Source organism: Caenorhabditis elegans, chromosome III (assembly GCF_000002985.6).
Source record: "Caenorhabditis elegans chromosome III".
Classification (NCBI taxonomy): Eukaryota; Metazoa; Nematoda; class Chromadorea; order Rhabditida; family Rhabditidae; genus Caenorhabditis; species Caenorhabditis elegans.
Genome location: NC_003281.10, coordinates 2,070,742 through 2,088,314, shown reverse-complemented (window position 1 = coordinate 2,088,314; position 17,573 = coordinate 2,070,742). Strand labels below are relative to the sequence as shown.

At 34.0% G+C, this 17,573-nt stretch overlaps 2 protein-coding genes and 1 pseudogene across 3 annotated transcripts; 1 reads left to right on the top strand and 2 right to left on the bottom strand.

The window, feature by feature from the left end:
- cpt-3 (Choline/carnitine acyltransferase domain-containing protein) lies at positions 1-5,496 on the bottom strand. The gene is made up of 7 exons (NM_065097.5): positions 5,395-5,496; positions 4,965-5,327; positions 3,550-4,031; positions 1,798-2,464; positions 633-767; positions 365-553; positions 1-314 (listed from the first exon to the last, which is right to left on the bottom strand). The coding sequence occupies exons 1-7, from the start codon at positions 5,488-5,490 to the stop codon at positions 78-80; spliced, it is 2,169 nt and encodes a 722-aa protein (NP_497498.2). The 5' UTR covers positions 5,491-5,496; the 3' UTR covers positions 1-77.
- A 6,222-nt stretch (positions 5,497-11,718) lies between these two features.
- Positions 11,719-16,077, top strand: Y39A3A.4 (Tyrosine-protein phosphatase domain-containing protein). The gene is made up of 7 exons (NM_001384038.1): positions 11,719-11,806; positions 11,856-11,887; positions 12,066-12,237; positions 13,160-13,361; positions 14,163-14,369; positions 14,612-14,790; positions 15,101-16,077. Exons 1-6 carry the CDS (start codon positions 11,764-11,766, stop codon positions 14,751-14,753), a joined length of 798 nt encoding a protein of 265 aa, NP_001370800.1. The 5' UTR covers positions 11,719-11,763; the 3' UTR covers positions 14,754-14,790; positions 15,101-16,077.
- Positions 15,968-16,802, bottom strand: srz-87 (annotated as a pseudogene). The gene is given in 4 exon segments: positions 15,968-16,222; positions 16,287-16,442; positions 16,514-16,702; positions 16,704-16,802. Coding segments are annotated over 4 exon segments (699 nt in total).
- Positions 16,803-17,573: the final 771 nt, after the last annotated feature.

Genomic DNA, 17,573 nt, shown 5'->3' with positions numbered 1-17,573 from the left:
TTAAAGTGTATTTGGTAGTTGTATTTTACAACAACGTTCGTATATTAACATTCATTAACACATTCAAATTTACAAGTTTAGTCATCAAAAAGCCCGGCAAGTCTATGAAAAGCGCTTTTCAACCGATTTCCGATTCTCTCCGAGTCAGTGAGTTCCGAAGAATGATAAGAGGTGATGTGAACCAATATCGCATGATTTCCACCAAATCGATAGCAAATTCCATACCCATCTTGAGCAACTGCACCGAAGGAGCCGCCGAGCATTATATTGTTCACAGAGGTGTCCTCGGCAATGGAGTTTGTCATGTTTGGGATCTAAAAATTAAAGAGTTTGGAGTTAGCTTCTTCAGCAGCTCAAAACTCACATTACTAGTGCTCAGGAGCCACTTCTGACTTGAGAAAAAGTCAAGGAACGGGCTATTGTACCCGAGGCCCTTCGCAATGACACAAAGCACAAAAAGATGACGATCGAACCCGTTTCCAAGCATAACCTCTTTACAATTGTTCACATGAACTTCGCAGGCTTCTTTCAGCAGTTGTCTTCGGGTTTGTTTCTGAAAACTGATCAACATAGGCTGGTACGTACAGCCTAGGCACAAACTAGGCAGGTACATAGGCAGGCCTAAAACTCACACTAGAAGTTTCATCCAACATAGCACATACGAGCTTGCAGGAAGCACTGGTCACTGGCCGTACGGTCTCCGTTCTGGAATTTGCATAGAATCGGATTGAGCCTGTCTCGTAGGTTTGCGTGAATTTTCCTTGGTCCTGATAAAACAAATTAAAATTTTTTTTCCGCCAAAAATGTTTGAAGCTTTCAATGTCCAACTCAAAAAATATGTTAATTTTATAGTTTTTGATCTACCTGCAAAAAATGTTTGAAAATTAGAATTTCCCGCCAAAAACTGTCTGAATATATGAATTTCCAACTCAAAAAATGTTTGAAAAATTGAAAATTTCTGCCCAAAATTATTAGGAAATTTGAATTTCCTGCCAATAATGGTGTGAAATTGTTGAATTTCCAACTAAAAATTGTTTTGGAAAGTTGGATTTTTCTGCCAAAATAATCAAAAATAATCAAAAATTTGAATTTCTCCGCCAAAAGTATTGAGAAATTTGCATTTTTGATTTTTCCGCCAAAAAATGTTTAAAAATTTGAATTTTCCACTCAAAAAATATTGGAAAATTGGAAATTTCTGCCAAAAAATTGGAAAACTTGAATTTTTTAATTTTCCGCCAAATAATAGTTAAGAATTCGAATTTTCCACCAAAAAAGTGAATTTTTTGAATTTCCATCTCAAAAAATGTTTGAAAACTAGAATTTCCATCTAAAATTGTTTTTGAAAATTTGAATTTCCCGCCAAAAAATATTTGAAAATCTGATGTTCCCGGCAAAAAATTATTTGAAATTTTAAATTCCCCGCCAATAATTTTTTTTGAAAATCTGAATTTCCAACTCAAAAAAGATTATGAAATTTGAATTTTTGAATTTCCGGGCAAAAATATTATTGAAAACTTAAATAACCCGCCAATATTTTTTTTTTGAAAATCTGAATTTTCCACTCCAAAAATATTTGAAATTTTGAAATTTTGAATTTCCCGCCAAAAATTTTTTGGGCTGTCAGGCTGCCTGGAAGGCACTAGGGGTGGGCGGCAAATTTGCCAAATTTGCCAATTTTGCCGAGCTCGGAAAATATTTAAAAAAGAGATTTACCGAATTTTCCGAGCTCGGCAAAATTTGGAATTTGCCGCACACCCCTGGTAGGCTTCCCTGTAGTAGAAAGGCAGACCTACCTACCTCAAAATACGCCAACTGAATAGCCATCTGCACAAATCCATCCGGCGATATCCCGCACTTCTTCAGTCTCCCCTTGCCAAAATCCAAGAAAATTATCGAATGAACATGCAAATCTGCCACAGCTTTTGTATGTGCTTCATAGCACCGTTCAACTTCTTCCTCCAATCCTTCCTCCACCTCAAACTCCAGCTTTTCAGCTAATTTCAGATAATTCGACGGCTCGTCCAACTTGGCAATCTCCAACTGCTCTTCCTTGCTCGGCGACTTCAAAATCTGCTTGTCCAAATTCAAAAAATTCTCACAAACGTGATCCATCTCTGCTCCATCTGCAGGCGAGTGCTCTCCGGTGGCTCCACCGCGCCCATTTGCACAAATCGCGTAGTTCATGGTCTTGTCGAACCATCGATTCGTCCCATCGCCAGCTAGCATATCCTTCATGTACACTGACATTTTGTCAGAGGTCTCTACACCCCATTTGGCGGTGTCCATTGAGATGACGTACTGTGAGGTTTCGATGACTTCCAGAAGCTTTTTGTTGTGAGCATTGTTTAGGAAGAATTTCCGGCGGTTTTTGCTCCATTCGGTACGACGGTCGGCGGTTAGGCTGCTGATTTTACAGAGGAACCCGGTGGACTTGTCCTGGCGAGTTGTGAGCTCGGAGACGATTCTGGAAGTGGACAGATTTTGGTGGAGTCAAAAGAAAAAGTAGCTGAGCAGAATAGGACTAGGCAGGCGCGGTTTCTGGGCCTGAGGCCTGCCTCCAACCTGCCTCTCGTCTCATTTCTGCACGGCAAATTATAAATTATTTTGTCGACGAATTCGGCAAATCGGCAAATTGTCAATTTGCCAATTTGCCGGAACTTTTCAATTTCGGCATATTGCCGATTTTTGCCGGAAATTTCAATTCTGGCAAGTTGCCGATTTACCAATTTGCCGGAAATTTTATATTCCGTCAGTTTGCCTGTTTGCCAATTTGCCGGAAATTTTCAATTCCGAAAATCTGCTGGTTTGCCAATTTTTCGGAAATTTTCAAATCCGAAAATCTGCTGGTTTGCCAATTTGCCGGAAATTTTATATTCCGTCAGTTTGCCAATTTGCCGGAAATTATCAATTCCGGCAATTAGCCGGTTTGCCGGAAATTTTCAAATCCGAAAATCTGCTGGTTTGCCAATTCGCCGGAAATAACCAATTCCGGCAATTTGCCGATTTGCCGTTTGCCGGATATCAGACTTGCCGGAAATGTTTAGAGGGATTTTTTTATAAGACGGAAACTTTTTTTTATTTTTCCGAAAATTTTCAGCAATTGCCGATTTGCCGAATTGCCGGAATTTTTCTATTCCGGCAATTCGCCGATTTGCCGGTTTGCCGAATTGCCAGTAATTTTCAATTCCGGCAATTCGCCGATTTGCCGGAAAAAAATTGTTTGCCGTCCACCCCTGGTTACACTAAATAGTGCGAAAGGTGTTTTTCCGCTGCGGCCGACACTTTTCGGGTTCCGCGCAGCACTTAATAGAAAGTGCGGCTCGTGGAGCGAGGCAGGCGTAGGTGCGGGCGCCGCAGGCTTTTCCGATATTTTGACCCAATTTCCTTGATTTTTGAGATATCATAATAAAAATTTAAAAGCATAGGTTTTTCAACATTTGCTATCGAACTGCACTAACACATTTCCGAAAAATATTTTGAAAAGCTCCAAACCGCCAAGGGGGTGCTATAGAAGTTGGACGCACTGTAGCTAACATAAAAAACTCTTACTTCGCCAACTCATTCACACTGTACAACCTTCCATCCTCATCACACGTGTCCACCTTATACCAGGTACCCTTGTGCACCACGAGAGCATGCCGGCTTGGCGGGTTCCACTGGAAATTGTCGATTTCTGCACCAGGAACTCTGCTCCCATTGTAAATGTTCCTGTAGTGCCGAGTAGACATAAGCCCGTCGCCGACCGCCAGGTAATCCTGTCGATCTACCGACAAATTGGCCAATGTCTCAATGTACAGTAACCGAGCCACCTGGTAGACTTGTGTCAGGTCATCCTCTCCATAAAGCACGCATTGGCAGGTACTACTGATAATCGGGAGGGGATATCTTCCTGCATAATAGATGTACTTCTCCCAAAACCAGGTGACGTAGTTGTCTGTGATTAGGTGTAAAAGCCAGGCAAAGCGTTGTAGTGTTCGTCCTTCATGTGATAAGAATTGAGTTGAAGTGGCGATCAGATTGTTGTGCTCTTCCTGATAAGAAAAATAAATTGATAAGACGAAGATTTAATCTTAATTGGGTCGGAGACATCTTTGGGCTCAAACCCTGCTGAATGCATCGCTTGACTAATGCTCTGGGGCTAGATTGCGCCGGCTACAGTGTCCGGCTCCGGATATATCACTTGAACTAAACTAGGCCTGAACTATGGCGGGAACATCCCTGGGACTAAACTGGGCCTAAAGTGTACCGGATACAGTCATTGGACTAAACGGGGTTGGTGCTATACCGGATATATCACTGGGACTAAACTATGCCAGACATATGTCTGGGACTCAACAGGGCCTAAACTATGCCGGGTACCTGCCTGGGACTAAACTGGGCTTGAACTATGCTGGGTACAGGCCTAGGACTAAACTGGCTTTAAACTATGCCGGATACAGTCATGGAATAATGACTAACCTATGTCGGGACCCGCCTGGGACTAAACTGGGCCTGAACCATGCCTGGTTCATCCCTGAGACTAAACTAGGCCTGAACTATGCCAGTAACATCCCTGGGACTAAATTGGGTCTAAAGTGTACTGGATACAGTCATGGGACTAAACGGGGCCTAAGCTATGTCGAATACAGTCTTGGGACTAAGTTGGGCCTAAACTATGTCGGATACATCACTGGGACTAAATTGGGTCTAAAGTATGCCGGGACTAAACTGGGCCTAAGCTACGCCGGGTACATGCCTCGGACTAAATTCGGCCTAAACTATGCCGGGTACATACCTGGGACTAAACTGGGCCTGAACTATGCCGAGTACATCCCTGGGACTAAATTGGGCCTAAAGTGTACCGGATACAGTCATGGGACTGAACGGGGCCTAAAGTGTGTCAGATATATCACTGGGACTAAATTGTGCCTCAGCTATTCCTGGTACATCCAGGAATAGCTTAGGCACTAAACACCAACACCTACCTCCGAAATCACAAACTTCATAGAATCCGTGTACCTCGTCACTGTGTCCTCTAACCTCGGCAGTGGAAGATTCGAGAGCAACCTGTCACAGGATGACAGTTGAGGTGGTGCCACATGGCTTAGGATCTTCTTTACAGTACCCCATACTATGGTAGCATAGGATGGCTTTTTGGGGCTCTCCTTGAGATATCCCTTGTAGGAAAAGTAGGTGTATTTCAGGATGTGACGAAGTAGAAATACCAGGGAATAGGAAATAAAAAAGGATTTTAGTAAGTCTTGGGGGAAGCCATAGCCAGTGATTAGAGCGACAAGCGCCAAAAAGTAGATCGGACGGACTGGCCACAGGCGGTTCTCCAGGAAGTTCTGAAAAAATTTGAATTTGGCGGGAAATTAGGAAATTCAAAAACATTTCAAAAATTCTAAAACTTACATAAGTCCTATACCGAAACCGTTCCAACCTCCCCGGGAACCGTTCTAGCCTCGGGTACGGCCAAGCGGACAATTTTTTGTTCAGTGACGGGGACATTTCAACAATCTTAAACCGGTTCCCCCAGCCAATTTATAGTAAACCCCCCCCCCCTGTCTCAAGGTACATGTCTTCTTTGTACCCGAACAGTGATAAGAGTTTGTGTTTTTTTTGTTGGAAAAAGTTAGTGTTTATGGGTTCTTGATAAAATTTTTCTTATGTGAAAGTTGATCTGATGTATTCTAGATTGTTTAAAAATATTATTGGTAAGTTTTTGTACCTAGATATCCATTTTCAGACGCGCTACAGGGGTTTTTGTCTTGAATTCCAATTTCAACAGGTATATGTAGGCACAAAAAAACAAAAATAAACATTATGGAATTCCGGAAATGTTTTGATAGATTTGGATTCTAGATTGTTTTAAAATATTATTGGTTAGTTTTTGTACCTAGATATCCATTTTCAGACGCGCTACAGGGGTTTTTGTCTTGAATTCCAATTTCAACAGGTATATGTAGGCACAAAAAAACAAAAATAAAAATTTTGGAATTATGGAAATGTTTTGATAGATTTGGATTCTAGATTGTTTTAAAATATTATTGGTAAGTTTTTGTACCTAGATATCCATTTTCAGACGCGCTACAGGGGTTTTTGTCTTGAATTCCAATTTCAACAGGTATATGTAGGCACAGAAAAACAAAAATAAAAATTTTGGAATTATGGAAATGTTTTGATAGATTTGGATTCTAGATTGTTTTAAAATATTATTGGTAAGTTTTTGTACCTAGATATCCATTTTCAGACGCGCTACAGGGGTTTTTGTCTTGAATTCCAATTTCAACAGGTATATGTAGGCACAAAAAAACAAAAATAAAAATTTTGGAATTATGGAAATGTTTTGATAGATTTGGATTCTAGATTGTTTTAAAATATTATTGGTAAGTTTTTGTACCTAGATATCCATTTTCAGACGCGCTACAGGGGTTTTTGTCTTGAATTCCAATTTCAACAGGTATATGTAGGCACAAAAAAACAAAAATAAACATTATGGAATTCCGGAAATGTTTTGATAGATTTGGATTCTAGATTGTTTTAAAATATTATTGGTAAGTTTTTGTACCTAGATATCCATTTTCAGACGCGCTACAGGGGTTTTTGTCTTGAATTCCAATTTCAACAGGTATATGTAGGCACAAAAAAACAAAAATAAAAATTTTGGAATTATGGAAATGTTTTGATAGATTTGGATTCTAGATTGTTTTAAAATATTATTGGTAAGTTTTTGTACCTAGATATCCATTTTCAGACGCGCTACAGGGGTTTTTGTCTTGAATTCCAATTTCAACAGGTATATGTAGGCACAAAAAAACAAAAATAAACATTATGGAATTCCGGAAATGTTTTGATAGATTTGGATTCTAGATTGTTTTAAAATATTATTGGTAAGTTTTTGTACCTAGATATCCATTTTCAGACGCGCTACAGGGGTTTTTGTCTTGAATTCCAATTTCAACAGGTATATGTAGGCACAAAAAAACAAAAATAAACATTATGGAATTCCGGAAATGTTTTGATAGATTTGGATTCTAGATTGTTTTAAAATATTATTGGTAAGTTTTTGTACCTAGATATCCATTTTCAGACGCGCTACAGGGGTTTTTGTCTTGAATTCCAATTTCAACAGGTATATGTAGGCACAAAAAAACAAAAATAAAAATTTTGGAATTATGGAAATGTTTTGATAGATTTGGATTCTAGATTGTTTTAAAATATTATTGGTAAGTTTTTGTACCTAGATATCCATTTTCAGACGCGCTACAGGGGTTTTTGTCTTGAATTCCAATTTCAACAGGTATATGTAGGCACAGAAAAACAAAAATAAACATTATGGAATTCCGGAAATGTTTTGATAGATTTGGATTCTAGATTGTTTTAAAATATTATTGGTAAGTTTTTGTACCTAGATATCCATTTTCAGACGCGCTACAGGGGTTTTTGTCTTGAATTCCAATTTCAACAGGTATATGTAGGCACAGAAAAACAAAAATAAACATTATGGAATTCCGGAAATGTTTTGATAGATTTGGATTCTAGATTGTTTTAAAATATTATTGGTAAGTTTTTGTACCTAGATATCCATTTTCAGACGCGCTACAGGGGTTTTTGTCTTGAATTCCAATTTCAACAGGTATATGTAGGCACAAAAAAACAAAAATAAAAATTTTGGAATTATGGAAATGTTTTGATAGATTTGGATTCTAGATTGTTTTAAAATATTATTGGTAAGTTTTTGTACCTAGATATCCATTTTCAGACGCGCTACAGGGGTTTTTGTCTTGAATTCCAATTTCAACAGGTATATGTAGGCACAAAAAAACAAAAATAAAAATTTTGGAATTATGGAAATGTTTTGATAGATTTGGATTCTAGATTGTTTTAAAATATTATTGGTAAGTTTTTGTACCTAGATATCCATTTTCAGACGCGCTACAGGGGTTTTTGTCTTGAATTCCAATTTCAACAGGTATATGTAGGCACAGAAAAACAAAAATAAAAATTTTGGAATTATGAAAATGTTTTGATAGATTTGGATTCTAGATTGTTTTAAAATATTATTGGTAAGTTTTTGTACCTAGATATCCATTTTCAGACGCGCTACAGGGGTTTTTGTCTTGAATTCCAATTTCAACAGGTATATGTAGGCACAAAAAAACAAAAATAAACATTATGGAATTCCGGAAATGTTTTGATAGATTTGGATTCTAGATTGTTTTAAAATATTATTGGTAAGTTTTTGTACCTAGATATCCATTTTCAGACGCGCTACAGGGGTTTTTGTCTTGAATTCCAATTTCAACAGGTATATGTAGGCACAGAAAAACAAAAATAAAAATTTTGGAATTATGGAAATGTTTTGATAGATTTGGATTCTAGATTGTTTTAAAATATTATTGGTAAGTTTTTGTACCTAGATATCCATTTTCAGACGCGCTACAGGGGTTTTTGTCTTGAATTCGAATTCCAATTTCAACAGGTATATGTAGGCACAAAAAAACAAAAATAAACATTATGGAATTCCGGAAATGTTTTGATAGATTTGGATTCTAGATTGTTTTAAAATATTATTGGTAAGTTTTTGTACCTAGATATCCATTTTCAGACGCGCTACAGGGGTTTTTGTCTTGAATTCCAATTTCAACAGGTATATGTAGGCACAAAAAAACAAAAATAAACATTATGGAATTCCGGAAATGTTTTGATAGATTTGGATTCTAGATTGTTTTAAAATATTATTGGTAAGTTTTTGTACCTAGATATCCATTTTCAGACGCGCTACAGGGGTTTTTGTCTTGAATTCCAATTTCAACAGGTATATGTAGGCACAAAAAAACAAAAATAAAAATTTTGGAATTATGGAAATGTTTTGATAGATTTGGATTCTAGATTGTTTTAAAATATTATTGGTAAGTTTTTGTACCTAGATATCCATTTTCAGACGCGCTACAGGGGTTTTTGTCTTGAATTCCAATTTCAACAGGTATATGTAGGCACAAAAAAACAAAAATAAAAATTTTGGAATTATGGAAATGTTTTGATAGATTTGGATTCTAGATTGTTTTAAAATATTATTGGTAAGTTTTTGTACCTAGATATCCATTTTCAGACGCGCTACAGGGGTTTTTGTCTTGAATTCCAATTTCAACAGGTATATGTAGGCACAAAAAAACAAAAATAAACATTATGGAATTCCGGAAATGTTTTGATAGATTTGGATTCTAGATTGTTTTAAAATATTATTGGTAAGTTTTTGTACCTAGATATCCATTTTCAGACGCGCTACAGGGGTTTTTGTCTTGAATTCCAATTTCAACAGGTATATGTAGGCACAAAAAAACAAAAATAAACATTATGGAATTCCGGAAATGTTTTGATAGATTTGGATTCTAGATTGTTTTAAAATATTATTGGTAAGTTTTTGTACCTAGATATCCATTTTCAGACGCGCTACAGGGGTTTTTGTCTTGAATTCCAATTTCAACAGGTATATGTAGGCACAAAAAAACAAAAATAAAAATTTTGGAATTATGGAAATGTTTTGATAGATTTGGATTCTAGATTGTTTTAAAATATTATTGGTAAGTTTTTGTACCTAGATATCCATTTTCAGACGCGCTACAGGGGTTTTTGTCTTGAATTCCAATTTCAACAGGTATATGTAGGCACAAAAAAACAAAAATAAAAATTTTGGAATTATGGAAATGTTTTGATAGATTTGGATTCTAGATTGTTTTAAAATATTATTGGTAAGTTTTTGTACCTAGATATCCATTTTCAGACGCGCTACAGGGGTTTTTGTCTTGAATTCCAATTTCAACAGGTATATGTAGGCACAAAAAAACAAAAATAAAAATTTTGGAATTATGGAAATGTTTTGATAGATTTGGATTCTAGATTGTTTTAAAATATTATTGGTAAGTTTTTGTACCTAGATATCCATTTTCAGACGCGCTACAGGGGTTTTTGTCTTGAATTCCAATTTCAACAGGTATATGTAGGCACAAAAAAACAAAAATAAACATTATGGAATTCCGGAAATGTTTTGATAGATTTGGATTCTAGATTGTTTTAAAATATTATTGGTAAGTTTTTGTACCTAGATATCCATTTTCAGACGCGCTACAGGGGTTTTTGTCTTGAATTCCAATTTCAACAGGTATATGTAGGCACAAAAAAACAAAAATAAAAATTTTGGAATTATGGAAATGTTTTGATAGATTTGGATTCTAGATTGTTTTAAAATATTATTGGTAAGTTTTTGTACCTAGATATCCATTTTCAGACGCGCTACAGGGGTTTTTGTCTTGAATTCCAATTTCAACAGGTATATGTAGGCACAAAAAAACAAAAATAAACATTATGGAATTCCGGAAATGTTTTGATAGATTTGGATTCTAGATTGTTTTAAAATATTATTGGTAAGTTTTTGTACCTAGATATCCATTTTCAGACGCGCTACAGGGGTTTTTGTCTTGAATTCCAATTTCAACAGGTATATGTAGGCACAAAAAAACAAAAATAAACATTATGGAATTCCGGAAATGTTTTGATAGATTTGGATTCTAGATTGTTTTAAAATATTATTGGTAAGTTTTTGTACCTAGATATCCATTTTCAGACGCGCTACAGGGGTTTTTGTCTTGAATTCCAATTTCAACAGGTATATGTAGGCACAGAAAAACAAAAATAAACATTATGGATTTTTGGGAGAATTGAACTCATCCCGCCCCCTCCCACTCCCCAGTTCAAGCAGTTACCGACTGATCCAGGGAGGATGAGGGAAGCCTAGCTCCTCGGTGTGTGTGACTTTTCTCACCTAGATTTACAATTTGAGATTTTACAATTTGATCCAAATTTAGCAACTCATGTCTCATTAACGTGAGGAAAAGTCGTCTCGTGTCTCACGTAAATGAGACACGATATGACTTTTCTTCAGAAAGTAAACAAAAGACAACATTTGTCTCAAGAAAAATATAAAAGAACAGAAAATCTAGCCACAAAAGTTCACGGAAATAATAATTAATGACTGTTTAAAAAATACTTATTTTATTGTATTCATTCAATTTTTCAGCCCGTGAAAATTTCTCAAAAAAAAGGAAGACAAACTTATATACTTTTACTTACTACTATATACTTTTACTTATACTTTTTTCTCAAATTTAAGAGATTTTACATTTTTATATTCAAGTAGCAAAAACGTGTCCTACCTCAAAAAATAGCAAATTTTTTGTTCTTTCAAAAATTAAGACATTTTCTTCAATTTTTCACTTTTTTTCGTATTTTCTGTCATTTAAAGCAAATTTTCTTGTTCAAAATAAAATTTATCGTTTTTTCATACAACTTTTTTTGCAATTTTTTTACTATTTCTTGGCTTTCTGCGTCTATTCACACAAATTTTGAAATATTACGAAATATGTTGAAATTCTTTTAACTATAAAAATTTGTCATTTTTCAACATTTTTGCATTGATTTTATGTTTTTCAGTTTAATTTTTGATATTTCTTGCTGATGAATTTTTTTAATTAGGAATTGTTTTTGTTTCCTCAAATATTCTGTCTCTCTTGGAAAACCTGTTGGTTATCGTATTATAGAAATGTATAAATGTTATTGAATCATGAAACTTTAGTAGTAATTCGGAATGTAAATCTTTTTTGATATTTAAAAAAAAATTAAAAATTTTTTTTTTGGAAAAAAAAATTTCCAAAATTTTTTTTTTAATTTTCAAATTTTCAGGAAATCAAAAATCAATCCAAAAACTATCAAATTAACCTGAAAATGTTGAAAAACTTTGGCAACAAGAAGAAAAATGAGAAAAAAGGTTGGTCTTTATTTCATGAACTTCTTCGATTTGTATCAATTTTTTGCAGGTGAAAACAACAAAGATGTGACCGGTTCAGAGGTGAAATTTTATTTTTTGTTCAGTTTTTACTGAAGTAGTAACGTTTTTTTTTTAATTTTAAAATTTAACATTTTTTAAATCTTTTTTTTTAAATTTAATTTAATTTTAAAAAATTTTAATTTTGCCCGAAAAATTTTTTTCAGAAATTTTTTCCGGTAACATTTTTTTCAATTTCCAGACAGAAGAAGATCACCTCCAATATTTGAAGGCTCTAGAAAATTTCATTTTTTCCACCGAAAAACTGGGGATCGATGGTTTGGTTAAACAGTACCGAAAGCTCGATGCCAAGCAGGACCCCTCACTGACATACGATGCTTATACGAAATATATGCACAAAAATCGATATTGTGGTAAGCTGAAAGTTTAAAATTTGCATTTGTTAGAAAAATGCTGGGGTTCCGAAAAAATTGAAAATTTTCGAAATGTCGGGGTCTTGCCACGAAATGTCCTGGATTTTCTTTATTTTGGGAAAAAATTGTTACAGTATTTTTTTTAGAGGATATAAATATTCAAGTAATTTTTGAACGAAAAATTAGCCAAAAATTTCAAAAATTGGCAAAGTTACAGATTTTCGAAAATTTTCGAATTCTTTGAAAATTTTCGAATTTTTTGAAAATTTTGAAAATTTTAAAATCCCCCAAAAATATGGTTTTTGAACTCGGAATAGTCTTAAAATTGCGATTTCTTGTTTTTTTCCGTCATTAGCTTCAATTTGACAACCAGATTGTCCAGGACACGCCCACTTTTGGGGTTACTGTAGTTTTGCGTGGTGGGACCCGAAATCGGCGGAACCTAGTCACGATGGGTGTCATTTTGAAGGTCTCGACGGGATAATTTTGAATTTAAGTGGGTTTTGATTGCTATAGCAAAAAATGACAAAAGTTAGTTTTTTCAAAGCAAATTTTGAGCATTTTCGAGAAAAATGATTTTTTTTTCAATTTTTCAAATATTCATAACTCTATCAGTTTTGAAGATTTTGACCTCATTTTTAGCTTAAAATGTGTGTTAAATATTTTTTATTAGATTAGAAATAAATGAAAACTGGAAATTTTATAACTCTTAAAAAAAAAAAAAAATTTGGAAAAATTTCTCCACACATTTTTTTTTGAAAAATGTTTTTTTTTCAACTTCGAAAATTCAAAACTCTGTCAGTTTTAAAGTTTTTTGAATGAATTTTAGCTTAAAATAAGCGTAAAATACTTATTTATTTGAAAAAAAGCGTATATTCAAATTTTTTTGAGTTTTAAACTTTAAAAAAACTCAATTTTTCAGACGTAGTATGTCTAGACAATTCACGGGTAAAACTGAAAATTGACAAAAGTCGACATGGCGATTATATTCATGCAAATTACGTGAAAACTAATTACCTACGGAGCACATTTATTTGCTCACAAGGACCCCTGCAGCACACAATTATCGATTTTTGGAGGATGATTTTTCAGGAGAGAGCTGAGAGCATTTTGTTGCTCTGCAAGTGAGTTTGGAAATTCAAAGAGCTTTCAGAAAAGTATAAACTCGATGGATTTTGAAAAAAAAAATTAAAACCTGCAAATGTTGCAAAAACAAAATTCGAATTTTTTTTTCATGCTTTCTCGTTTCAAATTCCAAATAAAATTTTTTTTTTTACAAATATGAAGTCAGCTCATTGAGCCTTTCAAAATGAACCCTATATTGCCTATAATCCGACAATTTAAAAGATTTTTGGGTCCCACCACGAAAACCCTCTGGGTTACTGTAGTTCTTCTGCGTTACTCAGTTTTTTATGCAATTTTTTTTGTCTAAAATACAATTAAAATGTTTAAAACTAGGAAAGTTATAAAATTTCGGGTTTTTTTCGAAATTTTTTTTTTGTTGAAATTTTCCAGATACAGTAGTTTTACCAAGTTACTTGGTAATTTCAGTAATTATAATTTGACGTTTTATTAGCTTTCAAATAACAACCATATCGACTACTTTCCATCAATTTTGAACGTTTTCGTGGCGAGACCCAGCTTTTCGTGGTGGGACCCAAAATCACAAACTTAGTCATGATTATATTTATTTGAAAGGTCTCAGTGAGCAAAAAACATAAATTTTGAAATTTGCGCGTAAAAATTGATAACTAAAGTTTATAGGATAATAATAAAAAACAAATAAATTTAGAATTTTCGAAATTTTTCGAAAATTCATAACTTTGTCATTTTTTGAGATTTTCGGTTAAATTTTTTTTCAAAATGTGCAAACTTTTCTGGGCTATCAGGAAAAATATTTTGAAAACAAAACACTATTTTTTCAGAGTAGGCAGAGAAGGCCGCCCGAGATACTGGCCATCACTGGGCGTAACAGAAACATACGGTTGCATACGTGTCACAAATTTTAGTGAATCGTCCGAGGAATTTGAAATTTGCAATTTAGCAGTGACATTTGTGCCCGACAATGTGCCGGTCGATGAGCAGCCCGCGAACTTGGAGGGGCTTAGAGTCAGCCTGATTAAATGGCCGAAGTGAGTTGAATGTTTTGGAAAATTTGTAAGAATTTAGAAAAAATTAGCGAAAAATCAATGATTTCAGCCAAAAAACTGAGAAAAATCGATAATTTAGCACTAATTTAAAAATTTTGAAAAAAAAAATCAATGAAGCGAATTTTTAGGAAGTTATCGATTTTTAAATAATTTTTTGTCGACATTTCCCTGGGAAATGTCATTTTTTACCAGTTTTCTCCCAAACTTAACATGTTTTCTTGCAGTTGGCCGGATTGCGGTGTGCCCGACGAAAAATGTCATACAGTACCCCAGCGGCTGCTGGCTCAGGTGCGGCACGGGCCTTGTGTGGTACATTGCTCCGCCGGGAAGGACCGGTTGTGTGATGACACTGGAATTGGCTTATAATAAGCTGGATAAAAAACTGCAAGTTGACTTTGAGGAGGTGAGATTTTGGAAAAAATAATTGTTTTTAATTTTTTGAAAAAAAAATTGCTGGCGTTTTTTCTCGAAGTTGTGGATTTCAAAAAAAATTAGCTGAATTAGCGTTATAAGCTCACCAATACCTTTAAAATGACCCCCATCATGTCTAGGTTCCGAGGATTTTGAGTTTTTGGGTCTCGCCACGCTGTCAGTTTTAAAGTTTTTTGAATGAATTTTAGCTTAAAATAAGCGTAAAATACTTATTTATTTGAAAAAAAGCGTATATTCAAATTTTTTTGAGTTTTAAACTTTAAAAAAACTCAATTTTTCAGACGTAGTATGTCTAGACAATTCACGGGTAAAACTGAAAATTGACAAAAGTCGACATGGCGATTATATTCATGCAAATTACGTGAAAACTAATTACCTACGGAGCACATTTATTTGCTCACAAGGACCCCTGCAGCACACAATTATCGATTTTTGGAGGATGATTTTTCAGGAGAGAGCTGAGAGCATTTTGTTGCTCTGCAAGTGAGTTTGGAAATTCAAAGAGCTTTCAGAAAAGTATAAACTCGATGGATTTTGAAAAAAAAAATTAAAACCTGCAAATGTTGCAAAAACAAAATTCGAATTTTTTTTTCATGCTTTCTCGTTTCAAATTCCAAATAAAATTTTTTTTTTTACAAATATGAAGTCAGCTCATTGAGCCTTTCAAAATGAACCCCATATTGCCTATAATCCGACAATTTAAAAGATTTTTGGGTCCCACCACGAAAACCCTCTGGGTTACTGTAGTTCTTCTGCGTTACTCAGTTTTTTATGCAATTTTTTTTGTCTAAAATACAATTAAAATGTTTAAAACTAGGCAAGTTTTGAAATTTCGGGTTTTTTTCGAAATTTTTTTTTTTGAAACTTTCCAGATACAATAGTTTTATCAAGTTACTTGGTAATTTCAGTCATTATAATTTAACGTTTTATTAGCTTTCAAATAACAACCATATCGACTACTTTCCATCAATTTTGAACGTTTTCGTGGCGAGACCCAGCTTTTCGTGGTGGGACCCAAAATCACAAACTTAGTCATGATTATATTTATTTTGCGAAGAAGAAGTTGAAGATTTCAAGAAAGAGATCAGTGATGTTGAATATGGATAATATTTTTTAGCTGAACATTGAAACCAAACAAATTTTTTTAATTATGAAATCGAGTTGTTCATAGGTATAACGTATGGATGCACATCATTATTAGTGCTTCGAAAAAAAACTTTCACAATGTTCCTGAATTTGAATGAAGAGAAAAGCAATTTCACATTCTGCCAATTACAAACAAGATATGACACTTGGATTATTACAGGTGTGGCTATAAAGTCTAATTCATAAAGAATGTTCAGTTTGTCTCCAAGTCCCCTTGTTTGCTCAAATAATAAAAGTATGGAAACGGGTAGAGTTATCTGAAATTTTTCAAGTCTTGATTTGCAGTTAATTTTGGAATGTTAGAACAAAATTTTAGCTTACAGTTCTGATGAAGAACTGGATGAAAATCTGATTGAAAATAAACTTTTGCAGGTATAAGTTCTGTTGAGACCGTTGACGATTCAAACTGCACATTATGGGAATATAAAATATTAGAGATATGCATGAAAGAAAGACATTTAAGAAAACATGAAAAACCTGGAATGAAAATCAGTATTTATTAATGAGATTTGGCATTCGATCAAACATACCGCATAAAAATATAGAACTGCTACACCCATACTTATGCACATATTCTTACTCATACCTATGTCTTCTCTCTTTTCATACAACACTTTTAAAAAATAATGTATTATTCGTTTTAAGCTGAAGAATATGTAAATGTAGTGCAGATGCCTATGGATATACTTTTGCGCAAATGAGATTTTTGTAGGGAACTAATACTGTGAAAAAGCCTTAAGCCAGAAGGAATGTTATAGTATGATAGACTTCAGTGATAACAAGCAGAATTGAAAATGCCAGAAAATGCGTATAATTGAGAAAGGAGTAAACTGTATGCCTGAAATTCTTTTTCTCAAATAACACGAGATCGGGCTGTGTAATGTTGAGGGTATTTTAAAATATTTCAAAAAATTATACATATTAAGACTTTATCACGATATTTCATCAGATGTTTGAACACTTTTAAGTTTATTTTATCCAAAAAAGGACCAATTTCTTGAAGTTTCGTTTTTTGTTTTTGTTTTTGGTTTTTTTTAAAGTTTTTTGAAACCAAAAAATAAAACAAAGAAGAACAAAAAACCTCCGTTAGTTAAAGTTTTTTTGGTTTTTTTTTTTTTTTTTTTTGAAAAAATCGATTAATTTTATTTTGTTTTTTGGACGAATTTTTTTTGCAACAGCCCTGATTACGAAGCCTTTTTCTACTTACTCTGTTATGCCTTCAGAATTGCTTGAGAGGTGATAATAGGAACAAACCGCTTTTTTACAGTTCACACAAAAATGTAAAAAGTACAATAGTTGAACGATTCGAAAAAAGTGTTGAACTATATACGGGAATACCTAAAGAATGATTTTAATTTAAAAAAAATAAATCTTAAAGTGCTAAAGCTTTGGTGCAGTTCTAGAAGTTTTTGTAATTTTTAAAAAATAATTGTAGAAGTTTCCAGATTTTATTTATACAAGAATACCATGTCTTTTATTCGATTTGATGTGTTTATATACAAATAAATAGGCAAAATAGGGTAATAAAGAACACATACTAGTATAACGCCAAAGAGAAACAATATTAAGAAAAATGCAATAGTTAGGACTGTTGAAACTGGGTTTGAT